The sequence below is a fragment of the Centruroides sculpturatus genome, unplaced genomic scaffold (genome assembly GCF_000671375.1).
Source record: "Centruroides sculpturatus isolate CEXI.00-Female unplaced genomic scaffold, Cexi_2.0 scaffold547, whole genome shotgun sequence".
In the NCBI taxonomy this organism is placed as follows: Eukaryota; Metazoa; Arthropoda; class Arachnida; order Scorpiones; family Buthidae; genus Centruroides; species Centruroides sculpturatus.
Genome location: NW_019384676.1, coordinates 254,352 through 274,607, shown reverse-complemented (window position 1 = coordinate 274,607; position 20,256 = coordinate 254,352). Strand labels below are relative to the sequence as shown.

General features: G+C 36.5%; 2 protein-coding genes across 2 annotated transcripts; one reads left to right on the top strand and one right to left on the bottom strand.

The window, feature by feature from the left end:
- The first annotated feature begins 24 nt into the window (after positions 1 to 24).
- On the top strand, positions 25 to 10,426 carry LOC111626845 (flap endonuclease GEN homolog 1-like). Its single transcript, XM_023370366.1, has 13 exons — positions 25 to 301; positions 1,684 to 1,844; positions 1,915 to 2,089; positions 2,336 to 2,425; positions 2,491 to 2,577; positions 2,657 to 2,841; positions 8,429 to 8,526; positions 8,654 to 8,826; positions 8,900 to 8,983; positions 9,051 to 9,184; positions 9,253 to 9,323; positions 9,392 to 9,481; positions 9,632 to 10,426. Exons 2-13 carry the CDS (start codon positions 1,684 to 1,686, stop codon positions 10,219 to 10,221), a joined length of 1,938 nt encoding a protein of 645 aa, XP_023226134.1. The 5' UTR covers positions 25 to 301; the 3' UTR covers positions 10,222 to 10,426.
- Positions 10,427 to 10,710: 284 nt separating this feature from the next.
- Positions 10,711 to 16,419, bottom strand: LOC111626846 (transmembrane emp24 domain-containing protein 5-like). Its single transcript, XM_023370367.1, has 4 exons — positions 15,998 to 16,419; positions 12,627 to 12,748; positions 11,722 to 11,908; positions 10,711 to 11,637 (listed from the first exon to the last, which is right to left on the bottom strand). The coding sequence occupies exons 1-4, from the start codon at positions 16,175 to 16,177 to the stop codon at positions 11,401 to 11,403; spliced, it is 726 nt and encodes a 241-aa protein (XP_023226135.1). The 5' UTR covers positions 16,178 to 16,419; the 3' UTR covers positions 10,711 to 11,400.
- Between the last annotated feature and the right edge of the window lie 3,837 nt (positions 16,420 to 20,256).

Here is a 20,256-nt window from a genome sequence, read left to right as displayed (position 1 = left end):
ATCACGTGATTTATTGTAAAAGAAACGAGAATGCCGTTTACATCGTTGGCATTCGTCAGTACGTAGAAGGCGCTTTCTTATTGGTCGAATCGAACGTTACGTTGCTGTAGAGAATCGACATTTAAACTTTTAAACTGTTTAACCACGTGATTTTTTTTTTGTTTTTGATAAATAGAAAAGAAAATGGTCGATTAGAAGCTTGCTTGTCAAGTTGAATGGATTTTTTTTTACTTAAATAATCGTTATTGATTCGATTTTATATGTGTTTTAATCGATTTACATGTACAAAATTTAGATAAAGGTAAGTCTTCGTCGCCATTATATTGTTTAGAATCAATGATTTAACTCGTCTCTATCAATCAGGTGTTTAAATATAAACTAATTTTGTTATTGTTTTGATCATTTTGCAGCCAAAAGGAATAAAAAATTAAACTTTTTTGACGTCATTATTATAAAGATATAATAATGAAGCGTAGAATGACTCAAATTGACGTATTAATGTACAACAATACGTCAACATTATAGAAGTGTGTTCTGATTGGGTCTTGTGTTGTATTTTTACATGTATTATTTGGTGCAGGATAAGGGCCGCTCACATGCTGTAGCTTAGGGCCACAAGTCTAAGTGTTTAGAGTATAAATAAATTAAAAAACTATACTTTTTGAATATGTATGAATAAATAACTGTTTTATCTGAGCAAACACTAATATCCTTACTGTTTCTGGCCCTTCACTGTTTAACGAGGCTCCAGTTAGGCTGGACACCCGTAACCCAAAGCATTATTTGCCTATCAGAATCTGTTGTCTGGCTTACTAATTGATGTAGACTTTGCACTTACATCTGTAGGCCTGAAAACACCTACAGTTCTATGTAAGTCGCTTTAACAAGCAATTTCAATATTTATTGAGCTTTGATGGCTTAGAATGTTAACGAGAGGCAAATCCAAGATCTGTCGTTTGATCCCAAATACGAATCGCGCACGGCAAATTTTGCACTCGACCGTCAATGTAATTGTTGTTACAAATGCACTAATTAAAATTGCCCAAATATGGATAACTCGATAACCGTTGGAGCTATCCATTAATTACGTGTATAGTTTTGAGCCACTTTTGACCGCTCTCCCTCCCCGTTGTATACGATATACTTTGGCAAACCCTTTCTCCCCGTTAATTATGTAAACTATAGTTTGTGAATCCAACATTGAAGAAATGACTTTAAAGTTTTGCATATATTTTCTAACCGAAGTTTATTCATTACTAGTAAGTCGGATTATAAGAACAAAGTCATACCCCATAATACCACTGAAATGTCCACGTAGACAATGGGCACATTACAGAATGCATCAAACAGTATATAATGGTTTACCTATGCACTAAGATGCATTACACTACTCACCAATGAGTTCATTGGTGCAGAAACCAATGTACAGTACATTGCACTCATTGAGCTGCAGATATGGCGAGCCCCGAGATAGCAGTGTTGTGGACATTCTGGTAGAAACACATTAAGTGTTCACAGGTGCACCGGTTGTGGCTGATGCGTACTGGAATGTACTCAATGTTTCAATTCTCACCCTCCGCAGTGTGTGATATAGTTTTTGTGACCCCTTCCTTGGATTAAAATCTATTATGACATAAATATTTAATGTTATGTTAATTAGGAATCCATAAAAATACATTACAGATGGGAGTCAATCACCTGTGGGATATTCTCGCTCCCGTCGGACAGAGAGTACCACTGGAAGAACTGCAGGATCAGACCGTGGCCGTGGATCTCAGCGGATGGATTCTCGAGAGCAATAGGCAGAAAGAACTGGCCGCCAACATAAAAAAGCCACACATTCGGTAGGATTTTAACTTCAGGCATAGGATATATGCAAAAGACGCAATTTAAAATTTTATTGATGATTTCCAGGAATCTATTTTTTCGCATATCGTGTATGTTACATCTTGGAATAAAACCGATATTCGTGTTGGAAGGCATTGCACCGAACGTAAAGAAAGATACGCTGTCTCAGAGACAGAAATCCAATGACCGGACATCTTCATCACTCTGTTCCAGAAAACACTTTACATCCATATTGAGAGAGGTAAATGTTTACAGTAGTTGACTATGTTGCAAACAGTTTATGTATCGATTCCATGGAAAAAATAACGATGGAAATTTGCAAGAATTCAAACGAAAATGCAAACAAACTATATACAGTAGTGCCTTGATTTGTATTCTTTATCTTAATTAATTATCCAAGACATAAGATTTAAGAGCACCACACTAATAAGTTTGGCTGTTTAATTGTATACTTAAATTTTCATTATTTGGTGTATATTTTTAACAGTGTAGAGAATTGATAGAGAACTTGGGACTTGTGTGCATTCAAAGTTGTGGTGAGGCAGAAGCTACATGTGCATTTCTTAATAGCAAAAAGGTATAACACTTTATATTTATACAGTATCAGGAGGAATTGTCTCTTATGATATGGCATTATTACAGCTCGTGTCCGGATGCGTCACGGATGATAGCGATGCTTTCCTTTATGGCGCAAGGACCGTCTACAGAGATTTCAGCACCACTCCAACGGTGATAGAATTATTTGTCTGTAGATATTTCCAAATTGGCTTAACGGCGTTTCAAATTAAAATACTATATTTTATTTCAGGATCCTCATGTTATAGCGTACAGCATGGACGACATCGAAAATAAACTGAATCTCGATCGTAGGAAATTAGTGGCCCTGGCGGTAATTCTGGGTTGCGACTACCATCAGACGGGCATTCCTGGTATCGGGAAGGAGAAAGCTATGAAATTGTTAGAGAAATTGAAAGACGTCGATATATTAGACAGGTGAGGAGTAATTTGACCATTATTTTACAATACTCATTGTCTTCACATACCTATTCTGGCATAAAATCATAAATTGAATTGGAGTAAAGAAAAGACAATGATATATTTTAATGGGGTGNCCGCTTTTCTCCTCACATTCCCTGGAGTATGAAAAGGTACGACAGTATGCGGAGGAATCAGCATCTCTCCCCCTTTTAAATCAATGCAAAATCCCTTTTCTGTTATCATATCTCGGCCAATAATGCCATCACATGGATAGGTCACATCTATATCTACCAGGCAACAGGCGAAAGGGAATTGTAAATCCCCAATTTGGAAAATAGAGCTAGTAATGCCATAGGTTCGGATTAAATGTCCAGTAGCACTTAGGTCTGTTTTCTTATTATAGTGAATGGGTACCTTTTTCTCATAGTATTGGCGAAAGCCTTAGATAACAGGGACACCTTAGCTCCCGTGTCTACTTGTACTATTGCTGGATTACCTCCTATATAACAATCAAATGTAGCCTCACTTCTCTCTGTAGTATACTTAGAAATTTGCAGGGAGAAATTTCCCCGATACCTTCTTGGAGAATTCTTATAGGTCTGTTCATTTAAGGTTAACTCTGGCCCTTGCTTCCTACTAAAGTTACAAAGAGGCAGCCTAGAATTTTCTCCTCTATATTTAAATTGAGGTCGGGGACTTTCAACGCTATGTACATTGCCTTGCCATTTGTGTGGTGTCTCTTCCGTTGGCAGAGATCGGAAGCGTACTCTATTTCTAGCACTTTCAGCTTCTTGTCGCACAGGAAAGCCAAGTTGTGGATGCATAGATCATCTGTTACGTTGATTAGGTCGCTGGCCGGGAGTATTCCGGTTCCAGGATTGATTCGTATTAAGTCGTCTACTAGGTTGATCGAATTGTCGATTAGGGGAGTTCGTCCGATATTCCCTTCTTTGAGCGGTCGGATTATTTGAAGTATTGTTATTATAATTGTTATTAGTATAGTTTCCGTGCAGGTTTCTTCTTGAGTTAGGATTTCTAAAGTCGTTTTGAGAGGGATATCTGACTAAACCTTCCATGCAAGCCTTAAGCTCCTTCATTGCTTCAGTTAATTACTGTAGATCGTTTAAAGAGGGGGAGGAATTGGTCAATTTGTCACCTTCTCTAACTGTTCGCATGATCTCTCGAGGATGTGCGGTAAGGTTCTCTATTCTTTCCTCGCTAATGGCGGCTTTTAGCGCATTGTCAAAGGTGGCAGGCTCTCGGGACATTGTTCGTTGCCTTATGCATATGTCAATTCCGTTTAGGAATTGTGCCTTTAATCTCTCATCTAGTTCCTTGCTTTGGACTCTGTGAATGATGGCTGTTTCTGCGGCATTTGTGCCAGGATCTGGTGTGATTTCTATCTCCGTGGCCAATGCCTGTAGTCGAGCAGCATATGTCTGTACATCTTCCTCCTGTTTCTGCACGCATGTATAAAATCTATTTAGTTGAAATGTAAAGGGTTTGCGGTCAAAGCGCTCTATCATCAGTCGCTTAAACTCGTCTAATTCCTCTACTTCCTTGATTCGATGGTCCTTCCTAACAAATTCCCGGGCTATCCCGGTAAGTTTAAGTTTTGCAATGGCCAACATTTGTGCTTTTGACCATGCCGCTACTTTGGTGACATCCGTTAATGAATCAAAGAAGTCTGTAACTCTGGGGCCTCCAGCCTCGCCAGAGAATACAGGTAATAAGGGTATGATTCTACTCAATCCTCCCAACGTAAGGGGATTCGGCGTTGGGTTTAGATTTGGATTAGACGTTAGATAAGACGTTGGCAAAGTCGAGTAACGACACCATTTAAAAAACAAAACAAGAGTTTATTAACCTAAGTAACTAAATAAAATCTTACAAAACTCCTTAGACTTCGCGGATGAGAGAGAGAGTTTACAATAATAAGCGTTCATACCTCTTTGCATATACTAGTGGGATATTTTCCCGTAACGTCATAAAAAGGGATTCTGATCGGTGACACAAGTGTAGGGCTGCGATGGAGAAGGCGATGTTTTAAATTTATTAAAATTTTAAAGGGTTACTTTCTTTTATGAAATTATATGCACTTGGAATTTCACATCACTCTTTGCTTTCTTTAAAATTGTACTTAGATAGTGCAATTTTAAAAATTAGGTGGTTGGTTGATTTTTCGGTTCGAGGTATGATTACAAGAAGATTAGAAATCTATCTCTTTATCTCTCATCAATTGATAACAAAGTGTAAATTATTGGTTGATATTTAGGCGTAGAAATTAGAACTAGTGTACATATAATTTTATCCCGGCACGCGTTAAACTCGCGACAATATTTATGGTTTAAGGTCATTAACAGTGTTTACTTAGGTTGTTTGTCAGTCGCTGGCTTGTTGGTGGAGAATTGTGCAGATTAAGGGAATATGAATTTTTTAAATTTTATTATATTTAAAGAATGTATATTTAATTTACATTCAAAAAAACGCATAACATTTTTCCGGGCGACCCGTTTACACAGTGCTATAAACGAAAAATCGTAGGACTATTTACCGGTTGTTTCCCGTTCGAGACGCCATTGCTGAAGCTTGCCGTCGTCGTGGAGGTGTACACTGGACAGCGGATTCACACAAACCGTGTCACGTGACCCGATTTGCTTGTTTTTGATAATTTTTGTGGATAACCTTTTCATTAAAATCATTTAAATTAAAATCGTATCAGTTCAAATATTAACTGGAATTTGGATATAGAACGTTACGATGTTACGGAAGCGTAACTAGGCAAAGTTGTCAAACTGTAGACCGCGAGCTGTTTGACGTGACAAAAGAGTTAACCACGTGTTATAATAAGTCGTTTGCTCTATCACGTGATTAGTACAAAGAGAACGGATTCTTCCGTGAGAAGAAAAGCTACACGGAAACGCGTCAGAGACCTAGTCACGTGATCGAGTGACGTCGAAATCGGATCACGTGACACGGTTTGTGTGGATCCGCCGTCCAGTGTACACCTCCACGACGACGGCAAGCTTAAACAATGGCGTCTCGAACGGGGAACAACCGGTAAGTAGTCCTATGATTTTTCGTTTATANAGAATGACATTCAGCAAGTACAATATGCAGTATTCTGACAATTGTTAAATTTTCACATAATTCTGCATAATAACATGACTTATATAGGAATAACAACCCTTATACCACATATGTACAATACTGATTGACGGTTGCAGTGATTCCCGTGTTCCAACTTGTGTTCTGCGGAACCCTCGGGTTCTGCAATAAAATTTGGGTTTCCGCAATAAAATCTGTTGAGTCTAGTTATGTATGAATGCGCCAATGCAGATTTGGTACGTGAGGTGTAATTGTTCTAGTCTCTGACCGAGTCCTCTTATGACATGCTAGAGTTATTTACAGCTTTATAAACAGTGGGAACTGATTTATCGGTAATGGAACGAACCAAAATCATAAAAACAGTAAAACTTAGAGCTGGAAAATTTTAAAAAACCATAAAAAATATCTTACATATTTACAATACAATTGTTAAATACTTTTTAATTCATTGATCTGAGCAAGCCTATTGAATCTAACGATGGGAATGGTCAGTCAGATGCCCGATCGCACAGTACACACTATATACTACAATCTACATATTACAATACTGTATATATTGTGTATGTGTCAAATTAAAAAAATTATGGAGTGTTGGTTGAGAGAAGAGGTTTGAAGAAAAATGTAGCAAGTACTTCAAATGTTTCTAGTGACAAGGAGACTGGAAAGTACAAACGAAGGCACTAGTACTGTTTAACATATTGAAAGAAAAGAAGTTTAACCCTTCACATTAACGACCAGTTTAAATTAAGTAATAATATTAAACATAATAATTGTAAGCAAATATTAATTTTTTTTTCTGCATTTTCAATAAATTGCTTTTTTTTGTTTCTATTTGCTGTTTTATATATATTCATTAAAAATTATCAAGGTTCCAATGGTTTTTACTACGATGGAAAGGGTTCTGCGATAAAAAATAAGCTAGGAACTGCTGAACTATTTGGTTGTTTTAAATTGTAAACATTTTAATTGAAAATAGAAATACATGTTAAATTCATACTTCTTTGCTGAAATGAATGAAAAACTTCTTTGTAAACTCCAAGAAAAATGAAAGTATTGACAAGGACATTTTATCTATTTCATGAGGTGTTCAATGGATGGTCCACACTGACAGCGTGCCTTGCATACTGTCAGTGTGGACCATCCATTTTGAACACAAAATCTTCCTCAATTCTCCTAAGCTGGTCAGCAATTATCTGTGCAGAAACATCAATTATAATTGTCGTAAATCTGTGACATTTTCAAATGCTGTTTGATAAACCCTGTCCTTTTTTTTTTACTGGGGCTACATAATCTAACGGCATCAAATCAGGAGAGTTGGAAGCTATGTATATAGACCTTGACCAATCCACATCCCTGGAAAAGTGGCTTGTAACCATTCTTTAATTGGAAAACGTGAGAAAATGCAGGCCCATTGTGTTGATAGAAAATGATGTTATCAAGAATTACATTTGCAAGTATTAGTTCAACATGCTCTACTAAGAACTCCAATACTTTTGGGAATTAAGGATGCCATCAATAAAAGATGGCCCAAGAACTCGTTGATCAAGTAATCATTTGGTTAATCCTGCTGACGTTGAGTATACTTCACTCACAAGCATTGTGGATGTTCTTGGATTGTCTGTGCCTTTGTGTATCTAATTCTGTCACACACTATTCTCTGCTAAACCAACTTTAAACATCTGTCTGGAGTAATAAAATACTACTGCTAAGACACAGTAATTTGCATCATCGCCGTTACAATAGATGCTTGAAATGTACAGTACAGTACACCTTTTTCAGTTATTATTGAAAATCGACATCAGGATTTTGGATCAGGACATTGGAAACTTTTGAAAGCACACTGTAACCATACAATCTGCAAATCTATCACAGATGGGAAGTACTGTACAGTACACAATGCCACCCGTCAGGTTTATGTTGTAATGTACACATAAGGAGGCAGCCAATGACATTAAGAGTGCCATCCAGCAAAGTACCAATAATGTCGTGCTTTGCTGGATGGATTTTTGCTTTGTCGGGTGCTTCTATAGTGTTTTCTGAACACCTGGTATAATGCTTTCTACAGGATTGAAAAGTTGCACACATCAAAATGCATAAATTGTAGTATAAAATGCTTCTTATTCAGATTATAAAGTTTGATTTTACTATCTTCTGTATTTTCATACATTAACATCACAAAATAAAATTGATTCCTAAAGTGTGCGACTTTTCAATCACCCTGCGTTATGCTTTATATTACATAACTATATAAGATAAAGCACATGCCTCATCACAATAGATCTAGGTTTGAATCTGATATAGACTTTCGTGAGTAGTTCAGATCAGATTATTACTCCTGTCCTTCATTGTGCGTTGGACTTAACTATATTAGGAAGAATCATGGACTGTTTTCTTATTCCAATACCATATATCAATAAGTGAAAATTGGCTTAACAATTTCTTTACTTAAATATTACTCTGTGTTCATTTCTAATTGAATATATACATTTTATAGATTTCACCAGTGGAAGAATGGTGACGTGTTTGCTTCCATAGACACTTCCTTACTGACTAAGAAAAGTCTAACACATTGTAATAAATGTAATCATCCAGGTATGTGTAATTTTATTCTAAAATATTTTACGTTCGGCTATCTATAACGGCAATGATCAAACTCTTTGATTGGTAGTTCGGGCACCGATCTAGGAAATTGCATGCCATGTTTGTGCAATATTTTCAGGAACCAACAGAAAGCATTCCACATCTGGTTGCCAGTTGTGTAAAACCAAAGTCTGCTGCCTGGACAACAAGGTACTACCTTGTCCGTGCGAGTGGCACCGGGCCCACGAGATGGATTTGGAATTTAACGTATCGAGAAAGGCACTGGAAGATCCGAACTTTCCCCACAGAAATGTTAGTTCTGTTGTAAAGATTTAGTAACACACTTAAAACTTGCAGCGATAATTATTTATATTGAACTTAACAGATCACGGAAGAGTATCTCGGATTTGCGGACAGCTTTGACAGCATCCCGCTACAGTGGAATAGACCGAGTTTGACAAGCTTACAGGTTAACATTTCTACTTTAAAAGTCCTAATCATAAATATAAAATCCTAAATATTGCAATTTTTGCTAGAACTTCATGTCTAGCAAATTAGGTTGGACAGTAGAAGCGATCAGAGAAAAAGTCGTTCCTCTCATTACGTTGTGGCAAATTACCACACCCGAGGATGCCGAATTTGTGGATTCAAATATTTTCAAACCAGTTCGGTAAGTCATATGAGTTCAATCTAATTAATATCAAATTATGAACTCAGATGATTAATTATACACTATAGGATCGTAAAAGAATGTAAACGAAAATTCCAGAGATGCGTAATTGTAGAGTGGGAGTGGATCAACAAAAGCGGTAAGTTTTATTAAGTTACACCAAGTCAATTCCACGTTTAAAAACTTAGAAAATATTTTACATTTAAGCCGAATATGCCAATGAAACTACAACGGAGCCGAGAGAACTTTTTGAAAGAAAATATCCGAAGCTGATGATCGATTACGAAACAGAATGCAGTAAGTAAAATAACGTTTACCAGATTCTTCCAGTGTCTGAATAATGCAAAATTGCATCATTGGCACTTAACAAAGGTCACACGGTGCAAATTTGTGTCAGTTGACAGCGAAAATATTAAACGTTTAAGTAGGTTCAATTTTACTTTACAGATAAGAAAGCAAAGGAGAAAAACAAGTCAAAAAGAAAACAAGTCAACAACGATCCAAAACAGTGGGAGGTAAGATGCGATAAGAACTTGATAGACTTACGTAAAGACTTGGAATTAAAGTCAGAAGGAAGTAGACGAGGGTTGAAGGAAATAGATATTAATGCTCTACAAAATACAAAAGAAATATCGGCAACAAAAACAAACAAGGATAGCAATACATTTAAAGCTCATACGGAAGTAGAATGGAGCAGATACAAGCATAAGTCAAAACGGGAACTAATTGATTGTATCCTAGATGATGATGATGATGATGATGATGATAGTCTGTCCGACGAATCCGTGGAACTGTCGAGAGAACATTCAGAGCCTTATCACGGCAATAACTCGAAAGCTTTGCAGGTCGATAACTCAATTATAGTTATAGATTCTCCTAACAAATCGTGCCAAGTCATAATTATAGATTCAGATGATGAGTCTAGTGAGGAAATAGAAAAGAAAGTTTCATCACATAAGAGAAGTAAGGATAAGGAGAATATGCTTGATTTCAGTCCTCTACCGCTACGTGATAGATTAAAAATTTTAAAATTATAAAAATCACAAAGTTTCTGTAAAGGCGATGATCTCTGGAATGCAAATTCTGACGACATCGCCACGAGATTTCAATTAGAGCATTAAAAAATTTAATGTCTGTTTTCAGATAACCAAATTCTTCAAGGCTTCGACAACAACTTGAAGATTTTTATAATTTTTTTTTATTGCTTTAATCTGCATGCATTATTGTCCTATTAATAAAATTTTATGATGTATTATACATGCATTTTTCAAATAAACAAAACACTTTTTTAAGAACGCAGTTTTATTGTGTGTACGAATCATGTACTTCAAACATTCAATGTGTTAAGCGGCGAATGTTAAATACAAAAATTGCCGGTCGTATTTACAAGAAACGGTAAATAAAATTGTGCAAATCTGACTTAAATGACACACAGTTTGAATTCAAATACACACGAGAATGCTACATTTATGCTGCTCTACAAGATGGGACAAACGGACGTGCTTTGACAGTGCCGGTTATTATACTTTTGTACGTAGCGGTTTATTTGAGAACAAAAATATAAATTTGTTCGTTGTATTACTGTAACGGATGAACCCGATTATCTCCGCTTATAAAATTTCTCGGATAAATACGAAATTTAAAAATTGCTGAGTATTCAAATACGTTAAAATTTCCGCCATCGAAAAAGGACGAGGATAATCTGCCAAATGGAAAAATTCCACCGAAAGTTAATTCGAAGGCACAAGGATAATCGAGACTTGGTTACGTTTAAACTTATTGCTTGGAAGACACGGGTTAAAAATACAGCTTCGTGAAGTTCTCGGTTGTCCCAATTGATATTGAGCTGCCCAAAATTCAGGTATTTTTATTGTAATGTCTACCATAAAACTGTTATCTTTGTCTACCATAAAACTGGCAGAGAATTGCTAGATTTGATTTTTGTTTTGTAGGAATTTCAGAAGTCGAAAAATATGATTTAAACAGCAGCATAAGTCTTTTTTTTTATGTGATTCAAGGATTAATTAAACTTTAAAACAGACATAAAACAAAAATTAAGTGTGAACTAAATAGTTTAGGAACTAATTAAGGCACTCCAATACGACAAATCAATTGTTTTGACTAGGAAATAAATCAGAAAAATTTTTGGCCAGAAAATAAAATAATAATAAAAAAAAAAAAAACCGCGCTTACTCTTTCGGCCATTTTTTTTTTCATCAGGACAACAGTTTGAATATTTTGTGCAGTTTGCTCTTGTCTTCGAATAGACTTCTGATGGTGAGTACCTGAACGGCACCGACGCAGAGCATGACGCATATGGCCAGAATGGAGTAGAAGTTGACTCGAGTGAAGTTATGCTCTTGGACACTCCTGTCGCGAGCTTCGATGGCCCTCTTTTGATCCTGAAAGTGTTTCATTTTATTCAGATTGTCTCTCACTTTATTTATGGATTCCTATTTCGGGAAGAAAGAAAAGGATATTTAGTTTTCTCTAAGCTAAATTAATTGGCTTACTTGAAACAACAAACAACTTATTACTTTTATCTGTTCTATGCTGTCGGTGTATTCTGAAATCTCCGTGGGGAAGTCCATCTGGACGTCGTCCCATCGAATGTCGTCGCTGTCCGAATCCACGTACACCTCGAAATATACGGATTTTGTGGCAAAGTGGCTGAATTCGTTGTCGAAACAAAACTTGTAATCTCCGTCTTCTTTAACGTCGTGCCTATTCGATAATCACTCGGTTAGAAGACATAAATGTTTTATTTTTACCTGTTATTTGTATCTGTACAAGAGAATCGGCTCATGCTTACTTTCCCTTCATAATCTATCACATTTATTTCTGTTCAACATGCAAAAATCTATAGTTTTTAACAGAAAGTGCTGTTGACTCGACTTAATGTTTCCAAAATACTGTACAAAATCAGTTTGTTTCAAGTCTGTTTTTGGAGTGGAAATACAGTATTTGAGAATATGTAACTATGGTTATTAATGCATGATGCAATATGACATCATGTGTACATATTAAAGGTATTATATTGTCCTCCCGGAAAGAAAAGGAAACTGGCCCTTACTCGGGTGTGTAGACACAACGAAAACTCAAAAACTCTATGCAACCAGCCTATTGAAGAGGCGCGAACCTGTGACCAACTACCAATGTTTGGTGGTTTTATTTGTTCAGCTACTGGTGGGACTATTAATGCCTACCATTAGGAATGGAAGTTTAATATATTTAATAAAATATAGGCTATTTGCTTTTCTTATATTGTGGTTGACTACAAAATGAAATTTACAGTACACAGTTGTTTTTCCCTATTAGTTTGTTATATCAAGAGCCAATAGTAGCTAAAATTTCAAACTGCAAATTAGAACTTTACCATGTCTGGGATGCAAATAAAATGAAAGAACATATAAAATCAATTGCGGTCCATTTTTCAACATACCTATGAATTGCATCCGGTTTTTGATAATCCGCAATCAGTTGTCGACCTTGTGGCGAATATAAATAAAACGTAATAGTCATTTCGTTGTTTATGTCCATTTCTCCAAAGCTCGAATCGACAACCTGTAAAAGGCATAATTCGTATTAAAATAATATTTTGATGGCAAATAATAATTTCAGATTCTGCATTTACTAAACAATTATCTGACGAGTGCTAAGAATGATCTCGGAATAAAATTGGTCAGGATTCAATGCGATTCTTTCAAACCTTTACCTCTTCCATAAATGTAGATTTGTGGGTCAAAATGAGTCTTAGTCAGAACACTACATCTAAACATAGCATTTAGTCGTGTCCCCTTTATTTCAAGACCATCCCCGATGCTTGCGGGAATGGAACAGAGCAAGTCCAGAGCTGAACGGAAGCATACGTGAAACCAAAAGCAAACAGTTGTACTGCAAAGTCAGTTACATAATATTATAGATTAAATAATAATCAAGGATCTATTTGATTAATTTTACAAGATGTGAAAAGAATTAATGTAGAATGGTAGTAAACATGTACAATTAATAATACTTTTTATATTACTCAATCTTTACACTTGGAAATGAGGCTTGGGAGCTGGGGTTCCTTTTACCATTAATTAAGTATGGATATATGCAATTGTATGAGGATGGCATATGCTCATTTAAATGGCACTAATTTAACAGTTTATCACATTCTATCAGTGTGCATAATAAGGTACGCCCTACATAGAGACTTTTCAATCATCCCATGTACTACTGACAATTCTCAGATGCTATTTATTCGCAAGCATGGATGCAGCGTCTTTTGTTGTACAGGATGCTCCACTTAAAATCAGCCCCACTGCGATGAAACATTAGTGATGTAGATTTTACAAGGAATATTTAAAAGGGAAAGCGTATGAGACTGATCTCAGAACTATATTCGAACTGAAGGCATTCTTGGTAGTATTGAAGCTATCGATATTAGTATTTCACATAAAGGTCACTCTGAACATACAGACAGGTGCATAGAAGCAAGATGACACAGCTTTCAGTCTAACAACATCACAATGGTCAAATCAGATAAGAGCAAAGGAATAGTCGTCATGCAACGGGAAACCTATGTCAATACTTTACAGCTTTCAGCATGTGTACATCTGAATAATGTTAAAATAATGTTTCTAATGATTGTGCTTTATCTAAATTTGTTTGTCTTGTTTCCGGTGAGTATGGCCAGTTTTACTTGGGACCTTTTTAAATATGCTAAAGATATCAAAATTAATTTGATCTACTGTAGCAGTGAAAAGCATTAAGAGCCTGTACACACTAGGCGTTTTTAAATGCGCGTTAGCTCGGCGTTCGACGAGCGTTTGTTCGGCGTTCGCACTGGCTCAGTTTGGAAATGGACGTGAAAGTAATTGATTGTTTGTGCTCCTCCATCGTCGCTATAATGTACAGTAACATGACAGCACATATATCTCAAAGCGCCTGCATCTATAAACGCGCGCTTGGCCAAAAGCGTGCGTTTGAGTGTGTACGGCTACATAGAACTCTTGGTCCTTAAAACGCGCGTTGAAAATGCCTAGTGTGTACAGGCTCTAAAGTGTTCAGATATTCATATTCTACTTTTGCATATTTGTTACACGTGTTTGTTCAACAGAAGTGAACACAAACTATAATGCACCGCAATCTTTCAAAATCACTAAAAGAAGCCATTACAATAAACAATGCATAAAAGTAATGATAAAGTTTAATCATTTACAAAGCATAAAATCCACTTTCGGACATTTGATCAATCCGACGAAACAAATCATACAATTACTCATATTCAAAATATTTTTATAGATCTGAATCACTAACATAATTCTAATAAGTCTGCTCATATTTAAGGTTTTATATTTATGAATAATTGAATAACAATTTCTAATATGGCATCTGTTAACTTATTTGTCAAATTATCAAGATTTTAGTTTAGACGAAAGCAGAAATAATAGGAAAATTGCACAACCGAGATGCATATTTACTATTATAAAACTAGCACAAAAGTTTGACTCTGTAATGCTTCCTAGCATAAATATCACTTCTAATCATGATTATGCAAAAGCATAATTGCATTACTTGTTAAAAATTTAAAAAACAAAGACGTTTATTCGCACGACCTCTTAGAATGTAAATTTATAAGCAGTTTCCTGCGCGAGATGTAAGGGAAGTTAACTAAAAGCCCAAATATCTTAATCAATCCCGTTTGATGCCATTTTGACTCAGTATAAACAAACAATTTCGTCAATATGGAACGATGCTCCACGTCGTCTCAGATTATCGTAAACAGAACTGCCTTCCGAAAAGAGCATTAGCGAATCAATTATTTTCAAAAATTACCTGTTGATTTCGTATATTAATGTGGGATTTAGAATACAGACTGTTGTACGTAATACTTAATACATTATTGGTGTTTTTGGCATTAAATGCTTTTGGAATATCCACCATCTTTTAAAAGCGAATGTTTACGCTCGAGAACGGAACGAAGGATGTTCCGAAAGTCCGAATAGGAAAACATCCAATAGAAAGTCAAAAACATTTCCAAAGATAGAACGAACGTTCCGAAATGGGTTGGAAAAGTTAAAACTAAATTATTTAACGTATCGAGCAGAAGAAAATCTGCAATTCTGTGGATAATTAACCAATAATTTTGCCAAATTTAGATTCTTTAATATAGAATTTGTACAGATGTTACGACACAAACCAATTCTGACAATTCTTATACCAGTCGACCTCCCTATAACACTGTTGATTATTCCGTTTTATATGAATTCCCTGTTGTACGAGTCACTTAGATTTTACAAATACGAGAGCCGTTCACAGCCCGGCACACGTATTTGTAAAATCTAAGTGACTCGTACAACATAGAATTCATATAAAACGGAATAATCAACAGTGTTATAGGGGGGTCGACTGTACTGTTTTTCAAACCGCTCCTGTCAATTTTATAATGATTTTGGACCAATTGTGAATGTTTCTACCGATCCAAACGACGGAGTGAATCGATCGTAACTGTTTTATATTGATTTTAAACCGATCCCGATGCTTTTATACAGACGAACCGGTCGTAACGACCCGAGTCTCTCCTGTCGATCTCGCAGCAAGTTTATGCCGCTTCCATTCGTCTCAGACAGATTTCGGGCAGATCGCGAAGTCTTTTATAGAGACCGGAGCCTAGAAAATGAGTATTTATGTTAGAATCTCTTCCAAAAGTCAACCGGACGAAGCAATAGGTTCTAGCAGATGCTACAGATAACACAGAATCAATAAGATTAGAGAATATAAAGCAAAATACATGAGATTTGAGTAAAAAACAACATTGATTCTCACCTGAAATTCAATCTCCAGGATCTCTCCGGTCTTGGCAAATTGGTAAAAGCATTCGGTGGTCCTGGGCTTGATGGTCATGGTCAGCTCGGTTTCGGCCTGATCGAACATATCCGATCGAATGCATTTAAAATTGGTATTCAGTGCCAAAATGAACAAAAGTGCCACATTAAATGTTAGCATCTTGTAGAGTGCTGGCCGAAGGGATTTTAATGTTAATCAAACTAGAATATAATGCCCTTAATTAGAGAAATTAATTTAAATTAAGCGATTAAAATCGCCATCCGGCCAAATAAAACGATTTTCTCAGCCGATTTGTAATTTTGATAAGGGGGTTGGCCGGGTCACGTGGTACGGCGATGATATTTCATGTTGCCAGTTTTAATAAGGGTGGTTTCTTTTTTTCCCCCTTATTTATTGTTAAACTGATTCTTAATTTAGTTCATTTATTATATATAAATGATTAATAATAATAAATAATATTAAACGATCGAGATAGTGGTTTGTATCGTTTGATTTCGTCGTTTTGAATTTAGTTCCAACGCGTTCGGGAATTGGCTAATTTGTAGATGACGTTCTAGATTAGATAAACGAATGAAATCGGAGCATTCGGTTACTTTCGGTGCAGGATTTGGAATGATTATTACTTGTTCCGTTCGTTCGTAATGATCCAATGCGTTCGGGAATTGGCTATATTGTGAGTGACGTTGCTAGATAAATGAACGAATTAGACGAATTCGGTGCACGACGCCGAACGATAGTTAATAGTTCCGTTCGTTTATAATTGTCGTGACGGAACGTTACAGGAAACCATCGAGATCTGTTTGGCAGGACAAATTAATCTTTCTTATTGAAAATAGAATAAACAGAAATAAAAATTATTGCAATACAAAGAATAGAATATATTAATTTTAAAAAAATATCTTAAAGTCGAGGGGTGGAAAGATAAGGGTAGTGTATCATATCTTGAATGGGGTCGGATTTAATAACTCGTTAAAACGTGGAGATTTGCAAAAACACCCGGAGGGTATTATTTGCATTTTCCAGTGTTATATACATAACAGCTGGAAGCAGTTAACATTGAACAATAAGCGTCAGAAGAACTAAACATTCTTTCTGTATTACTATGTTATTGTTAATACAATACATGTTAGCGGTCAAGGTGGCAGCCTACCGCTCTGGTGGACCTGGGATCGAATCAGGAGACCTATTCTGAGTAGTATCGTTAAGCTAACGAATACGATAAAAACCAGTTTCTATCGGAACCACGTGATTCGCGTTTTTAATCAACTGTGAAAATAGAGAGGTTACGACCGATGTTTTCAACGCGGAAACGGGTACGTCAGACGTTCAGCGCTGCCTTCCTGTGAGTCTAGAAGTTTGACTATGGCGTTTGGAACGTCGAGCTTGATTCCACTGACGTTTTAAACGCCATTGTCAAACTTCTAGACTCACAGGAAGGCGGCGCTGACGTCCGACGTACCCGTTTCCGCGTTGAAAACATCGGCCGCAACCTCTCTAATGCTATTCCGAACTGTACGTTTCGTTTTCGGTCCCGTTAGCCACGTGCGATAACTAAGTATTTGTTATCGATCACTCTCGAGCTACCGTTAGGAACGTAACGAAAGTGTAAACAACAATGGTGTAAGAATGATTTTACTTCACGAGCAATTAGAGAGAGAGTTTAATAAACTATGTTGTTGTATTGTTGTAGTTCGCTGGCTTCGTTGGCCTTTCTTCGACATTTTAAAACAAAACTATTTCACTAGCGCTTTTTTTTTTATTTACTCTTTCCGCCCTGTGGGCATGTCTGTTTCACTAACGCTGGTACGCGACAATGCTAAAACCACGTGCTTCGCTTAGAAAATGGCGGGTTGCAGTCATGTGACAAAAATACAATGTTAACTAACCTGTGATTGGTTAAAGCGTAACAGCTATCGATAGCGTGGATCCCAGACGCATCTCGACCGACTACCCGTAGCGAAACCCACTTAACGTGGATTACAGAATAGCGATTTGTCTAAGGTTCGTTAATTAACTGCCTTTCGCTAAGGGAACTTATCGAATGTCCCGTGTATCGCTCTCGAGTTATCGGAAGAGCTCAGAATAGATCCCCAGGACGGATCGAGAAATCCCCAGGAATTTTTCAGGGGGTGATCCGACCGGATATGTCGGCTCCCGTCCTTCACCATCCGGCCGCTCCCTTCTGGGCCTGGCCGAACCCATAATGGACTTGCTTAAAGAGGCTCTCTTAGTGCCCACAGGGCGGAAAGAGTTTAAAAATACTATACATATGGAATTCAAAATTATGTATAAACACAGTGTTTGTGACACCCGTTCCATAAAACTTTTGTGGCACGGGTGACGCAAACACTGTGCGATTTTGTGTTCCATATGTATAGTGTTATAGGTGTAGTCTATCCACAAAATACCGCATGACAATTCGTTTTTAATATAGGCGATTGTGGCATTCACGTGTGCCAAACTTCCATTCATGCCATAATCGCCTGTACTATAAACTAATTGCATAATATACTATTATTCTATGCTCAATTATACTCTGTACAGTATATCGTTTATAATTAAGGCTGATGGTAACGTTTTTTGGTTACGGGCACGATTTCCAGTAAATGGCGATAAAAGCGTAAGATTATAATTTAACGCCTGTTTAATAACCGAAATTTCCTGGTTTCTCGCGAATATAAATTCTGCCGAAATATCCCGAGACATCAGCCAATTAAAATCATTTTTTATTGTAGTTTTATTGTATTTTTTATTTAAATGCGAGTGAACTAGCAAAATGATTTCAGCCATTTCTGATAGAACAAACAATAAATAATAATTAATCACAAGCAATTTAGTTTTTGATTGACCGCAGTCATTTTTCATTAGCAATCACAAATGGGGCCATTCAGTTTATTATCAAAATGCCGAAAACAAACGAAATTCTTTAACAAGTTTTTAATTTTGAGGCCCGTTTCTGGGTTCTCAGTCCAAGTCTCTTGGAACAACACGTGAGAATTTTCAGCTGCCACGAATTCTATTTAACCATTTACCACAGCATCTACGGTATCCTTACAATTCCGAGCCTAGTATATCTGTTATTTACTCTCTATTATTTACATATTCTATCAGTGAGAATTTCAGAATGTCCCTCGACCAAGGTGCCAACGAATGTGACGAATTGGCTTTTAGCATATTCTTTTAGAATTTTCTACACTTGGAAACTGGATTCTGTTTACGTGTTAGACACGTGAAGAAAATCCAGAAGACTTCATGGTGGCCAGCCCATTGCTCAAGCACGAACCAATGACCAACTACCAGTGTTCAATGGTTTTATTTATTTGGCCACTGGTGGGCTTGATTTGTGTCAATGTATGGAGACTTTTGGGACACCCTGTATATATAGTCAAATGAGTTAAGCCTAGTAAATAAGAATGTATTGTATAAATAAACATAGATTTGTGACGGTAAATTCAAATTTTTAGCTTTAGAATTCAATTAGTTTGGATACATTTTGCATGAACAAAGTGAGAGTATTATTAACGTGCTTCTAATGGCAGGTTCCTTTGTTTCCTTTCGATATTTAAAAATCTGCAGAAATACAATTATCGAGGAATTAAAATTATAAAATACATTCAACCGGTTCAAAAGTGGCATTAGGTCTGTTAGCTCGTAGGCGTATTGAGTAATTAGGGGCGCCATATTTGTAAATGGCTACAGTACATAGGTGTTCAGCAAAAGGTAATGTGTAGATGATATATATTATATTATTTACTACTGAATTAATAAGTATTGTGATAATAAAGAAAAAATCGTACTTACCAGTGATGTCAAGGAAGAAAGACTTAAAGAAACCGAAAGACATCCTATTAAGTATACCATGGAAACTGCGGCCAAAACTACTCGAAGTTGAAAGCTGACATCAAAAAACATTAAAGCGAAACACAGAAAACACGTTTCGTATGTAAAGTGGGCGTATATCAAAGCGAAGAGAACCTCCCATTGCTTGTTGACCATTTCAAAAATCTCCCAAATCTCCGTGTGCTTTTCGCAAATTTCTTGTAATTCATGCTTCACTGTTGAGGAAGTCGTCATTACTTGTTCTAATTCATCAGATAACTTTATAAGTCTGTTGGCTAAAACCATTCCACCGATAGAAAACAGAAGAAGGAGCGAACATAACTGTCCTACGAATTGCAGAAAAAGAAAAGAGAAGTAAATTCGAAGGAACAGAACGTTGCTTCGAATTCACTTCCATT

Coding starts and splice junctions, on each gene's coding strand:
- LOC111626845 (XM_023370366.1), top strand. CDS start 1,684: ATGGGAGTCAATCACCTGTGGGATATTCTCGCTCCCGTCGGACAGAGA. Junction 8,984..9,050: donor CGAGTTTGACAAGCTTACAG/GTTAACATTTCT, acceptor AATTTTTGCTAG/AACTTCATGTCTAGCAAATT. Junction 9,185..9,252: donor AATATTTTCAAACCAGTTCG/GTAAGTCATATG, acceptor TATACACTATAG/GATCGTAAAAGAATGTAAAC.
- LOC111626846 (XM_023370367.1), bottom strand. CDS start 16,177: ATGCTAACATTTAATGTGGCACTTTTGTTCATTTTGGCACTGAATACC. Junction 11,909..12,626: donor AAACCGGATGCAATTCATAG/GTATGTTGAAAA, acceptor ATTATCGAATAG/GCACGACGTTAAAGAAGACG. Junction 11,638..11,721: donor ACAGCATAGAACAGATAAAA/GTAATAAGTTGT, acceptor TTCCCGAAATAG/GAATCCATAAATAAAGTGAG.